The sequence below is a fragment of the Paroedura picta genome, chromosome 2, assembly GCF_049243985.1.
Source record: "Paroedura picta isolate Pp20150507F chromosome 2, Ppicta_v3.0, whole genome shotgun sequence".
Taxonomy (NCBI): domain Eukaryota; kingdom Metazoa; phylum Chordata; class Lepidosauria; order Squamata; family Gekkonidae; genus Paroedura; species Paroedura picta.
Window position 1 is genome coordinate 91028351 of NC_135370.1, and position 13761 is coordinate 91042111.

The 13761-nt window shown below is 37.9% G+C and overlaps 1 protein-coding gene across 3 annotated transcripts in view; it reads left to right on the forward strand.

Annotated features, from left to right (window-relative positions):
- TSG101 (tumor susceptibility 101) overlaps positions 1-13354 on the forward strand; it is a 34698-nt gene extending 21344 nt beyond the window's left edge. The window contains exons 8-10 of one of the 3 annotated variants that reach the window (XM_077321577.1): positions 8411-8613; positions 9727-9966; positions 13020-13354. In XM_077321577.1, the coding sequence (XP_077177692.1) occupies positions 8411-8613; positions 9727-9966; positions 13020-13109 (533 nt within the window). In that variant the 3' untranslated portion in view covers positions 13110-13354. Of the gene's footprint in view, positions 1-124; positions 7476-8410; positions 8614-9726; positions 9967-13019 lie in introns of those variants that run through there. The other 2 variants (XR_013228291.1, XR_013228292.1) reach the window with 2 other exon arrangements.
- The last annotated feature ends 407 nt before the right edge of the window (positions 13355-13761 follow it).

The window sequence follows — 13761 nt, forward strand, 5'->3', positions numbered from 1 at the left end:
TCGTGTTTAGTTTCTAAGGTTTTGTCATGGAATAATGCAGAATGAGCTATATTGGGCAAATTTTTCAGGAAGTGATTAGGTCACAAACTATACAAGCATTAATGTATGTTTGTTCTCTTAATAGCAGATGGCAGAAGAAAGCAGAAACAGGTATGGATTTGTGGTCATTCATATGTTTTCTGGGCAGAAAAACGGGCACTTGAGAGAAGTTTTGGCCCACAGTTGGGCATTCCGCTGGAGGATGCCAAATTACATTGGCTAGGAAAAAGCGGCATGACATGGGATCAGTTAACACCCACCCTCTTGTATACGCGGCGACGTCTATCAGATCCTGATATACTGGTGGTGCATCTAGGAGGAAATGACCTGGGGACAGCAAGTAATTTGGATATCATAAACCGAATGAAGAAGGATTTAGGGCATCTCAAGCAAATCTTCAAGTATAGCATTCTGGGCTGGTCCAATATTGTGCCCCGCAAAGTATGGAATCAAGAGGTGCCTCATAAGTTGATGGAGAAAAGCAGGCGAAGAGTCAATAGAGAAATCGGCTTCTTTATAAAGAGTATTGGAGGGATTGTGATCAAACATGATTCGCTTGTGCCAGAGTCTCCTGGATTGTTTCATCTAGATGGTGTTCTGTTATCTGAAAGTGGCACAGATGTCTTCAACCTGGATTTACTGAGTGTTTTGGAGACTTTGATCTGACTGGAGGAAAAACTACTGATGCCAGCTTTGTGTTAAGAGATCATTAGAAGAAGATCGCAAACAATGTGGCAGTTTGAGTTTGCAGAAGCCGGGGCTTGCCTTGTTAGATTGCTAATACAGTTTGATAACTCTGGCACTGTCCTACAACACAATAATATGTGTACCATTTATGATATCTAAATGTTGTACAAGTTCTATTTAATATTTTTGTGTTGAGTTTAGATCACATTCTCAGTTAACTTTCAGATACTGTCACAGTTTTACCCCCTGATTTTAATTTCACCCTTAAAAATGGTCAGTGTTAACGATCTCAACTGATACTTATAAAGTTGTTTCAGATACTTATGAAGTTGTTTCTAAATTTTGCAGTTTAGAACTATACAAAAATTAACATGTGGAATTGCAGGGGGGAATAAAGATTTGTTACATTTTTTGAAAAGTGCAGACATGGAAGTGACTTATAAGTCATAAGACTTATGTAGACTAGCATAAGATTATTGTTGGTGGAAATGGAAAGTAGTGGTGGGACACAAGGTTTTATGAGTGTATCTGTAGAACATCTTAACCTCCTAACTCCTTCCTGCAGCCTCCCTTTTGCACTCCCATAAATCCTGTACCAGATTGTTAATGGACTCTTGAGAACGGTCTCAGGACCTGTAGGTGAGAGAGGGAAATGAAATAAAATGTCACATGAACATGCGTTCCTTGTATTTAAATGTATTTATACAAGAAAACTTCCCTTGTGTGTGACTTAAATGGCTTTTATTAATCTTAAAGTCCAGACAGGTTTCTCCAGTCAGTAACTCTGCACGTGCTCCAGTGCACAAGGAGCTTTTGCATATAGGCTGCTCTGTATCTTTCCTAGAGAGCAGAATAATGCTTATGGATGTGCTTCCTCCATTGGAATGGGGGAGGGGCTGGTTTGACTGAAAGGTCTTTTCCTTAAACCTTAGAGATCTTATGCCTGAAACAGCTTGTTGGGTTGGGGTTGTGGACTTTAAATACTATTTAATTTTTCAGTTGCCTCCATGGTACATTTTTTATGAACTATCATCATGGCATCACAAGCTAAGGATTTTGCCACTTCAAATGACAGGTGCTGTGTAAATAATATTACTGTGGGTCCACTTCTCTTAATAAACACATTTTTATGTGTTCCTAGGTGCTTCTTTTCAGCAGAGGCCTGGCAGTTGAGCAGCTGATTGCAGAGGCAGCATTTTGTCAAAAATTCAAAAAAAAGATTAAGAGGCAGTATTAAAATACACAAAGTTAATTTTTTGCTGCCCATAACTGCTTGACAGTATCTCTGTAAAGCAGTCGTGCTGCATGTTGCTTGGGCATTACTGAATCATCTTTTCCTGGATATGGCAGAAGGTTGTTATACAGTACATATTTTACTAGCAGTTTAAGTGTTTGCTAAGAAAAGTCTAAAATGCAGAGAATTGTTAGCATGTTACTTTTTATTTAATTTACCAGAGAAAAGAATAGAGTTGGTCAGGTACTTTTCTGGCATCATTGCTTGATTTGAACTCCTACAATTACCAAGTGTAAAGACGGTATCACTTGTAGGGGGATACATTTAAAAGAAGTCACACAAGAGCATATCTCTGGGGGGTTTCATAATAAATTTCATATAGTTCACTTTTATATGGGACTGTGCCTTTTAAAATGTCATATGAGAGAAAGAGAGAGAATGTGCTTAAATGTCTTTGACATTGTTTAATTCTTCTCAATTTTTTGGCTGTGGACTTTAGGAAGCTGATTCAGCATGGATTTCATTTTGTAATGTAGTGTATCAAAAGTAGATCTTGTCTCAAATACATACCATTACATATATAAAATGTGGCGCAATTATTTCTTATGAAATATAGCAGCACTTATAAGTCTATATACCAGACTACATTTTGTAGACTGCTTGTAATAGGACCTTTCTAAGTTCCTATATACTGGCTGTATACTGGCTGCACCGACGGTGTTTTGTGTCATACTCAGGTTTGATAGTTGTTTTGATTAATCAATCTAATTTGTGTAATTTGGTGATTTGTGTATTGAAAATAAAGTAATAGTCTTTATTTGTAGTTCATAAACAGATCATTTTAAATAGTGTGATTTACTTTTGGAGGACTTGTTCAGACTTCTAAACTCAGCTTTTGAAATGGCACCCTCTTTACCATCAGACATACCTGAAATGATTACAGTTTCTCCAACAGTGCCTTTGAATGAACTGCAGTCACATGTAATATTAAAATAAATCTTACTATTGTTATCAGAGTTTAATGATGCCTACTTATGGCCAACCACAGTTATTGTGGTTGGAGTACAAGCAAGTGCAGAGTGCCATGAACGTTTTTGAAAAAGAAGCAGTAGTATCAGCGTAACGTTTGCTTTGATCTTTTTATTAGCTAAATGTATTTTCTATTACTTGTAATTTAACATTCTTTGAATTGGCAAGATGGCATTCTAAAGTTTAGGTCTTGTTGAACATTATTTGTGAGCACTTGTATGTAGCACCATGCACAGTAGCATCTTACATCAGATCTCTGGTTTGCAGCTGCTTTAAATCTGGAGGTAAGTAGTATTCTTCTACAGATAGGATAGAATCTCTTTAAAATACTGAAAAAAGTGGATGTTAGAATTCTTTTACTCTGTAGGTATATAGAAAGCCTGTGTTTCAGAGTTTACTTTTGTAATATAACAAGTATATGCATGCTGTGCTTGACTGGAAAGTGGTTCTGCACAGGAGAATGAATGATATTATCTTTCTCTCTCCCTCCCCCCCCCTTTCTGGTCTTCCCATGGGGTACCATTCTAGAGGAACTTTCAACCTTTTGTGGGTACTTCTCCACAATCTTGGAGAACTACCACTGGAAGGGGGTAGCTGAGAAGTGCCTGTATGTGAGTAGGGACCACCTGTGGACTTCAGATCTCTTACTGAAAATGTCTCAGTAATATAAGTTGTATGGCCCTCATGTAAATATTCTCACTTGCTATCAGATTTTTTCCTTGCTTGGAAGATGTGTTCTTGAAACTGTTAAATTGATTTCATAGAACTATGTAAAAGCAAACTGCTAATACAGCTATTTACTGTATAGGTGTTCTCTTAAACTTTAGGAGGGCTATACCAAAAGGTGATGGGTTATACTTGGAAGGCAGCAAGCTTGCTGAACCTTTGGGCCTGCTCAGTCGAATGTGAGCTTTCCTGTGAACTGTATACATGAGTTTAAGTTCCAGGATGGAAGACAAAAACAAGCTATAAATACAGATTTAATGCCTTCAGCATAAACTTAATCTAGGAATAGAAAAAAAGTTTGTGTATTTTGAAAACAGTAATTTTCCTTGTAGCAGATGTGTTGTCCTTCCATTCACACAAAACACTGCAAGACTGAGAGATTTGTGTCAAGCCCCCCTCCTCAGTGAAGCCCTTTCCATGCTGCAAGGCAATCCTTTTTCTGGAGAATGTCTTCACCTTCACTAGTGACATTGAGTGGTACAGAAAGAAAGGAAACTGATGGGAAGATGGTTGGAATTTGTGTACGTTTTGATCTTTCCACTGCAAAATAGTATTGTTTCAACCATGATGGTGATTGAAATACACCAGGGGAGCCAGTTTAGAACTAGTGATGTTTCACAGTACATCTGCTCTTAAATTGAATGTCCTGTTCAGGCTAATCTGATATGAATCTGCCACCCATCAGGGTAAAACTGCCACCCATCAGTTATACACATTATGTCTTCAACTGCCAGATTTAGACTTGGCTGCTTCTCTCCCCCCTCCCCTGCCCCCAGTACAACTGCTAATCTTTAGTTCTGTAGGGCCAGTACCATAAGGTCACCTGAAACTAGACTCTGTATGGCAAAGGTTAAATGTCTGCATGTTCCCTGGGATAATTGGCTGTGTGCCATGAAGTCATACCCAAGGTGGCTAATTATGGACATGACAGAAAAAGTTAAGGGGTTCATGCTCTTTAAAGAGCGCTCCAAACCACTAGAATTTTTTCTTCATGGATACCTGGACTTCCTTCTGACTTCTCTACATTTTAAAACCTGACATGTGAAGATGTTCTTTTGTTATGTGTTTGCATTCTTGCCTTATTTAACTAAAACATGGGCAACAACTTCATAAGCATCTTGGAGAAATAATTTCTGATTGGTCTGTGATGTGAATTTGTAGACCTTGCTGCATTTATATTATATACACATAGAGACATTATAGAGAGGGAAAAGATACACAATGGTGGGCCCAGTGTTTATTATTTACATTGTTTTTGTGCATTGGCTTTCTTAGATGCATATTCTAGGTTAAAGATATAGCTGATCTGAGCAGTTTCTCTTTTTGAGCCCCTTGCACAACTTAATTTGGGCAACGTGGGTCTGCTTGATGTCTACTTGTAGATTGTTAGGCTTCTCTGGTAGGTGTGTCCTGCTCTTTGGTCATGATGCATTGTAGTGTAGATGGTATGAAATAAATATCTTGATTGAGGTACAAATTCTGTGACAAAAACAAATCCTTTCCATGACCCGTTGTTCCTCATCCTGGATCATACTGTTCTGAAATATGCCCCGGGGGGGGGGGGGGGAGCACAGGGAATCCACAGCTGTTTTTTACTGGGATAATAAGGTGGCCAAAATCATATTTTTGAGTTATCATTGCATGTTTGTTCAGTAGAATTGACCCTGGCTAAACCGTCCAACCCAGCATTGCATTGTAAAGTTATATCTGTTTGGTAAAGAAATGAAAGATTGTGTGGGAAAGCCCAGATCTTGGAAGATGGTCTCCTTACTAAGAAATGTCACTTGTAAGTAAAACAATGGAAAATGAAACATTGTAAGGAAAGTATAGAAACAGGATACTTTATTTTAAAACATGGCATTCATTTGGAGTATTAAAAGTGTATCCATCCAATTAACATTTTGGAATGCTGTTCTGTAGGGTAGTTTTAAGATACATAAAAATGCAATATTGGGGGAACAACACAAAATACTTTTATCCTCTGTATTCTCATGATATGATACTTCAGTGCGTCTAAAGTGGTTGCCCTAAAATGAGTTTATTTATAGCTTGCCTGAGGCAACTGTCTAATTATTTTATTTCCTCTAATCTGTATATTACCTTTGGGAATTGCTTTGGGGGGTTACATTATTCTTCCATCTAGTATTAAGTAGTTAGCAAGTGGTACTAGTGATAACAAAACTTTTCCCGTCTCTCCTTTCCATCTTTATTTTAGCCGGAAATATAGGATTTGGAGCTTTCTTCCAGCTCAAGGCTTGCATTGGCAGAAGAGACCTTGGGTTATCTTGTGTTGCTTTCCACAAATGCCAGTGTCTTATAGTTACAATATTTTAATAGGCATTTCAACTCCTAATTTTTTCCTCCATATTGAATGGGAAGGATGAATGTTTTGTAAAAGTTCCAGAGTTATGCATTTCTGTATGGTAGTGCTTATATCTTGTTATGGGTCTAGATATGCAGATTCCAGTCATTACATTTCTAATACTTGCATTTTGGAGTGTAAAGAAAATTTGATAAACCCAGTTTCAATACCTTCATTTGAATTGGCTTTATAAATTGTTTGCATGTAGCGTTATGTTTCAACCGAAAATTTTCCACAGTGCATTTTTTATCAGAAAAATACAAGTACTTTAAACTTAAAACGTTCATGTGATTTTTTTTTTTTAGTAAATATCATTAAATTTGTAGAAATGGGGTATTTCCAGGAAATATTGGCATGGAGCGCTTTTTAAGCATGTTTAGTTGTTAAGAGGAGATCCTCCATCCAATGAGACAAGAGAAATTATAATGTGTTCAATTGATTGTAGTAATATATTGAAAAAATAAAATATTGATACATTTAGCCAAGCCTTTTAAATAAAAACTGATTTTTAAACACTGAAATCAAGCCATTTAAATGCTTAAAGTCAACCATGTACAGAACACCATTGGTGTATTAATGTGTTCATAGAAGTTTTGGTTTGTTATGCAGAAGAATTTTGTCTGGCACTGTTTTCAGTGTTCTTTATATGTGTCAAGCTATACATTCTGAAGAGAAGAGTAGAAAGACTTTAAGAAGCAGTGATCAGCACAGAAGAAGCTACTTAGTCCTGAAAACTTTCACTGGACATAAACCAAAGACTCAAGAAGGAAGAATAGAAGTGAGAATGAGCAAGAATACCCTGGTGAATCCTGAAAGCAGCAGTTAGACTTTGAAATGCACCAAAAAGGACCTAGAAATAGGGCAATTCAGCCTTCCATATTTCTGTTGTGAAGTTAAGAAGCTTACTATTTTCATTGTGACTCAATGCTTGAGAAGAAAAATGACAGGATGAAGAAAGAAATATTGAAAATGAATATAGAATAATAAGTCTCCATTAAGTGAAGTGACAAGTTCTGGAGTAGGAAACTGTGATCGAAGATGAAGTTGTTTTGGTGTGGAGATCTTACCCAAGTGAACAAAGAAGCTCAGTACACAGCAGATCCACAACTACAATATGAAAAGACAATTTCAGTAGTTCCTCTCTTTTTCCTGGGTGACTCTTACAAACGCTTACAAGTATTAATACTGGGGATCAGCTGGTCACAAACTAAGGGAATGGACCATATCATCAGGACTTCTTCAAACTGGATGTTTATGGCACCAGGAACACATTAAAATTAATAACAAATGAACTGATAATTATGAAAAGACTTATTAAGAAGAATTTTAATATTGGACATATGGATGACGACAGACTACATATGCAACCTGTGATGCACTTTGAGTTGGTGTGTTAAGGTAAAATATGATTTTTATACTAGAGTGCTGTTGCTAATTCTGGCTAGTTTTGACATTATTGTATTGTGTGTAATGTTCACAGTGTTTTATGTTCTCCCTGAAAATATATTTCTAGCTTACTAATGGTAATAGTTAAGATGAAGTTTGTTAAGCTTTGAGTCCCAAGGATGAAGGGTATTCTTAAGGCAATGTTGTATGAGTGGAAGCAGTGGAAAAATTGTAGATTGGAATGTGTAGTATAAGCTTGTAGATAGTTGTTGCAAGGCAGGGATTTGATAATATTTGTGCATGACTGATCAACATTTGGAGTTATATGTCAAACCTTAATAAAGTTGATGTGTAGTTTTTTTTACATAACATCTATTATGCAAGAGCAAAAGAAACACTTGTATCAAAAATAAAGCAGCGTTGAATGGTGTGTGGCATGTAGCTCTTTTGAAGTCCCTTCTCTTCAGTTCCTCAAAACAAAGACTAAAGCTATTTGTTGGAAACAAATTCTGTGTTTTCATAATAAAACTTTGAATTTAGGGGGTGTAGTCATTTACATTTCAATAATCCAAGACGGGATGGCAGTGAAGTTTAGGTAGAAAGTAAAGTTGGCAAATCTACATTTAAGGTCTGATGTTTTGCCATAATGGTCAAACTAACAAGTACGTGAAAGTTCCATTGGCACTGTTTGCTATAGTTAAAAAAAAAGTTAGCAAATTATTTGATTTCAAGTCTACAGGTACACCTTCTGATAGGATGGACAGGGTCTTACTTAGTTGGAAAGGTACAGTTCCTATCCAGCTTCAAAGGTCATGGATATACAGTTTTAAAAGCAGCTTATCTGACTACAATGTTCTTCTACTTTTGTTCTGAAAAGCATTTGCAGAGAATCCTGACCTGCTGATCTGCTTGTGGGATAATGGCTTTGCATGACTTCTCTTCTGCAGGTCCCAGTAGAGATGGCACAATTGGTGAAGATACTATTCGAGCTTCACTTATTTCAGCTGTCAGTGATAAGTTGAGATGGCGAATGAAAGAAGAAATGGACCGTGCTCAAGCAGAACTCAATGCCTTGAAGCGCACAGAAGAAGACCTGAAAAAGGGCCACCAAAAGCTTGAAGAGATGGTAACTCGCCTTGACCAGGAAGTGGTAAGCAGAATGAGTGCCTTGCCAAGGTTGCTTCTCAAAAACCTATAAAACGTTGGGTGCATGATATCCTGCTTCTTGTCTGAGAAAACTTCTGTGAAGCTGAAACTGAAACTTTTTCCTTTCCTTGTAGTAACTTCTGCTACCTGCAGTACTTTCCACAAAAGCACTGGGCAATTCCAAGGATTGCAGGATCTCTTCATTCTTTTTTAATTTCTTATATATGCTTATCAAAACCTTATTCCTAGGGAGCTAGAAGTCCCTCAGGATCAGCATAAGTGAGAATGGGGAATTGGTCAAAGTCTTTCACAAGCAAAATTGGGCCTAGGATCTTTCCCAGTAGGATTTTTTAAAAGACAGTGAAGACTTATGAAGGTGTTTGAGGCCAGCTACGTCAAATGTACTTTTGGTCCAACGTCTTCTCTCAAATGTTCTGTAGTGGTCATAATGGAAATGCAGTTTGATCTTAGAAACAGTCAGGTAGCACCAGATGCTTTGTCCTTTCCCTTGCAGTCCTTCCTTCACATACAACAGTGGATCATTTGTGTGAAAGCTGCAGTAATTAATAATGAAGTCCCAGAAAAAGAAGAATTCAGTTATGTGTATGCATGTAGGTAATGAGGTGAATGGTCATTTCTACCTAAGAGATACTGGAAACCATCTTAGTCTGACTGAATAGACATAAGGGCATCTCTTCTGGATCACACATATTCTTTCCAGTAGTGGCCAATCAGTTGTAAATTATGCCTCTCAATTTTAAAGTGGAGATCTTAGAGAAGGCAGGCAACAGTTTCAAATTTTCAAACATGCTATTACAATGAAAGCGATTTCTTTGGATTTGACAATAGATTATCAGCCATATTAGGAAGAATTATCCCAGAAGAGTAGAACAAAACAGGCTAAAGGAAACATTCAAGCAGTAAGAGGGGATTCAAGTTGAGAGATGGAGATGATCTAAGGAGGAGTGATTCTGAGGGGATTGGATTGTAGAATAGGAGAGCAAGAGGTTTTGAAAGTGAGGTCTTAAGGACATCTCACTTTAAAATAATGTCTGTGCTTAAAAAATGCTGGTAACTTTCATAAGCTGTTTATGTAATGTTTATGTATCATTTTTAGACTGAAGTTGACAAGAACATTGACCTTCTGAAAAAGAAAGATGAAGAGTTGAGTTCTGCCCTGGAAAAAATGGAAAGCCAGTCAGAAAATAATGACATAGATGAAGTTATTGTTCCTACAGCACCTCTTTATAAGCAGATCTTGAACTTGTATGCTGAGGAAAATGCCATTGAAGACACCATCTTTTACCTTGGTGAAGCACTGAGACGTGGAGTTATTGATCTAGATATCTTTCTAAAGGTGAGTGTAAAATAGTCTCTCTGTTTGTAAACTGTCTTTTTTGGAATTTGGATTCTGATTCTTCCTTTTTTTTTGTTGAAACTCCCAAATGGCTCATGACGGATTACAATAATCTGCATAAAATTCCAGTTAAAAACCCATTTAAACCCCCAGGCATAAACATAACACAGATCCAACTAATCACAATAACAAAAAAGGAGATACAGTAGAAAAAAACTAACTCTAATCACTATCATTCCCCCAATAAAAATCTCATAGAGGGGGTGGGAAGAGGGGTGCGGATGGAACCCAAAAGCCGCCATTCACACCGCTCTATCCTGGAACGATTCAAGTGGGTAGCCGTGTTGGCCTGAAGTAGCACAATAAAATCAGAGTCCAGTAGCACCTTTAAGATCAACAAAGATGTATTCAAGGCATGAGCTTTCCAGTGCAAGCACTCTTCTGAGGATTTTACTATCCTGATTTTACTATCCTGGAAAGGTTATTCCAATCTTAGCTGTACTTCTGCATCTTGACTCTAATTATCCTTTCCTGGCAGCTGACACATACACCCTCCCATATGTAATGCTTGAAGAAATCTGTCTCATTTTACCTGAGGAAGTGTGCAAAGTCTCTTAGTTCTTACTTATATCCAGAATTAAATTGTATTGGTTTTGGAGGTGCCCCTGGACTCAAACTTAATTCTCACATTTCTTAACGCTGTTATTTGTATGCTAATTCTTACTGGGTCTTACTGATTGCTTTAATCAGATATACTTATCCCCAGTTACTCGTGTATTGACTCTAGCTAGGCTTTACTAGCAACTAAGGCCCCTCACCCTCTCTCCACCGATATAAGGCTTGAGGAAAATTGTTCCAATGTATCTGTCGAAGTGTGCATACACACAAAAGCTTATAATCAGAATCTGCTCCTACCTTTTTGTTGTTTTCAGATCTACCTGGTAATTCCTGTATATTTAGGGTATTTTTTTAGTTCAAGTAGATCCAAAGTCATACCCCAATAGCTGCTCTCCTGGTATTTTATCCCTTACCATCTTTGTTCTGTGCACTTTAATTTTCGTGCTTAGGTCTTGATTGATGAACAGGTGTTTTTGTTATTTTTTCATGTTCAAAAAGGAGGTCATAGTTTTAGACCTTTTTTTTTTTTTTAACCATGTCAGTAACTTCTCTCTGTGCTGTCTTCTTTTCAGATTGTAATCTTGATGATTCTGAGGCTGGTGAAAGGATATATGCTTAGAATATGCATTGTGTATGCTTTAAAAATTAGACATGGCATATACAGTATCAGCTTGTGTAAGATTTTCCTCCTTCCCCAGTAATTTTTTTCTGTCCCTCTTTTATTTGATCAGGGTCAAACCCAGCTGGGATATGATATCCTTACCATTTGTTCCCTCTAATATTTTGGGAAAGCCCCTATGGGCAGAGCGCTCTCCAGGGACACCTCTGGTGCCTGTCCTGCACTTCTACTTGCATGGGCCAATCAGGGCTGCACCCAGCAAAGCAAATATAACATTGGAGGGGGTTGTCTTTGACTGCTAAATTTCCAATTGAGTTAAGTCAAATGTACTATTTCCTGTCTTGTGCAAGAACTTAAGAACAAAAGCAGAGCCCTGCTGGATCTGACCAGTGATCCATATAGTCCAGCATCCTGTCTCACACAGTGATCAATCAGTTACTATGGAGGGCTAACAGGGCGCATAGAGGTGGCATCCACAGATGTTGCCTCCTGACTCTGGGATTCAGAGGTTTAGTGACTCTAAATGTGGAGGGCTCACCTCAGTCACCATTGCCAGTAGCCGTTGATAGACCTATCTTTCACGAATCTCTCCCCTTTTAAAGCTGTTAATTCTTGTGACCATAACTGCATCCTATGGAAGCAAATACCACATTTAAATAACTCTCTGTGTATAGTAATCTGCCCTGAACCTACTGCTCATCAACTTGGTTGGATGCCTTCAAGTATTTTGGGAGAGGGAGAAGTTCACTGTCAACTTTCTCCATGTCATGCATAATTCTGTAAATCTCTTATCATGCCCCCCCTTCGCCACCTCTTTTCTATACTGAAAAGTCCCAGATTCTTCAGCCTTTCCTCATAGAGAAGGTTCTCCAACCCCCTAAGCATCTTGGTTACTCCCTATTTTTCCTGCTCTTGCAATGTCCTTTTTGAGATACAATAACCAGAACTGTGCACAGTATTCCAAGTATTGGTCATTTTATTCTCAGTCCCTTTCTTAATAATCCCTAATGTAGATTTTATCTTTTTCACTGCTACAGCACACTGGATTGACATTTTAATTGAACTATCCACTACGACTACAACCCCAAGATCTTTTTCCCTCTCAGTTTCAGCAAGTTCAGACCCCATTAGCCTAAAATTGAAACTGTGATCATTTTGTCCCAGTGTGCATCACCTTACACTTACTAACATTGAACTTCATTTGCCAGTTGTCCATTCACCCAGTTTGCCTATATTCTGTAGGAACTTTTCACGGTTGGCCTTGGTTTTCACCATCTTGAATAATTTTGGGTCATATGCAAACTTGACCACTACCTTACTCACCCCTTGTTCCAAATCATACGTATAAACTAAATTGTACTGAATAAACTAAATAGTACTCAATACTGATCCTTATTGGACCCACTGCTTGCTTCCCTCCATTGTGAGAGCTGTCCATTGATTCCGGCTCTTTACTTGCTGTAGTTTAACCAGTTTTTAATCTATAAGAGAACCTGTTATTTTATCCCATGACTGCTAACTTTACTCAGGTGAGGTCCATTGTCAAAAACCTTTTGAAAGTCCAGGCATATATTGTCTACCAGGTCACTATTGTGACCAATTGTGTAGCCAGTTTCTGATGTTACAATATACAGGGAGAAAATTGTTGAGTGCGGCACAAGCTCTCGTGCAGGTGGAACTGTGGTAAACCCATTCATGCTTCCACGTGTGCTTGTCTGACTGGATCAAATAAAAGTATACAACTTTAGCTTCTTAATGTTTGGGATTGAGTAGCCGTGCGTTGTGGCTAATAGCCTTGTTTTCCCCCCCTTCTCAGCATGTTCGCCTCTTGTCTCGCAAGCAATTTCAACTAAGGGCACTTATGCAGAAAGCAAGGAAGACTGCAGGACTCAGTGATCTCTACTGACCTCCATGGCATGGGAAAACGTGGCATTCAGAAAGTGGTTGTATTCTCATTTACTTTACTTTTTAATCAGTAGGTAGCCAGAATAAGTTATTAATTATTCAATTGTAAAATATTTGGAATGGATAATATATTTTCTTTTTCTTGGTAAGAATTAGCTTTTATTAATGCACTTTCTATTCTCTGTAAACCTTTTGCATTGGTGGTTTGATGGCTGAATAAAACTTGTGTAACATTGCTTTCTTGCACTACATGTTTGTGTGTCTACTGCTTCTGAGCTCTCATGTTTGTCTGTATTAAGATGTCAGTTTAAAACATGTAGTACATTGCAGTAACAGGAAGCCGTCTCAGCAATGTCTGCAGCTATAAATAATCCCATCTGTGTATTTTTTGTGTAATGAAAATTAGTAGGCCGGGATAAAATGCTCATTCTTATTCAAAAAGTTTTCAGCAAGAATTATGTCGCATTTCATTCAGTACCATTTATTGTGTAATCTGATGCAGGATGGCAGTTTGCAAGTGTTCCCCCACCATGTTCAGGTTATGGGGACAAGTTATGGTATGCCTGGCTTACGCTTATACTTATTAGCGATCTTTCTATCCCCTCTCCCTGCTACTTGAGAAAATCACTGATTGTATAGAGACAATGTCCAAC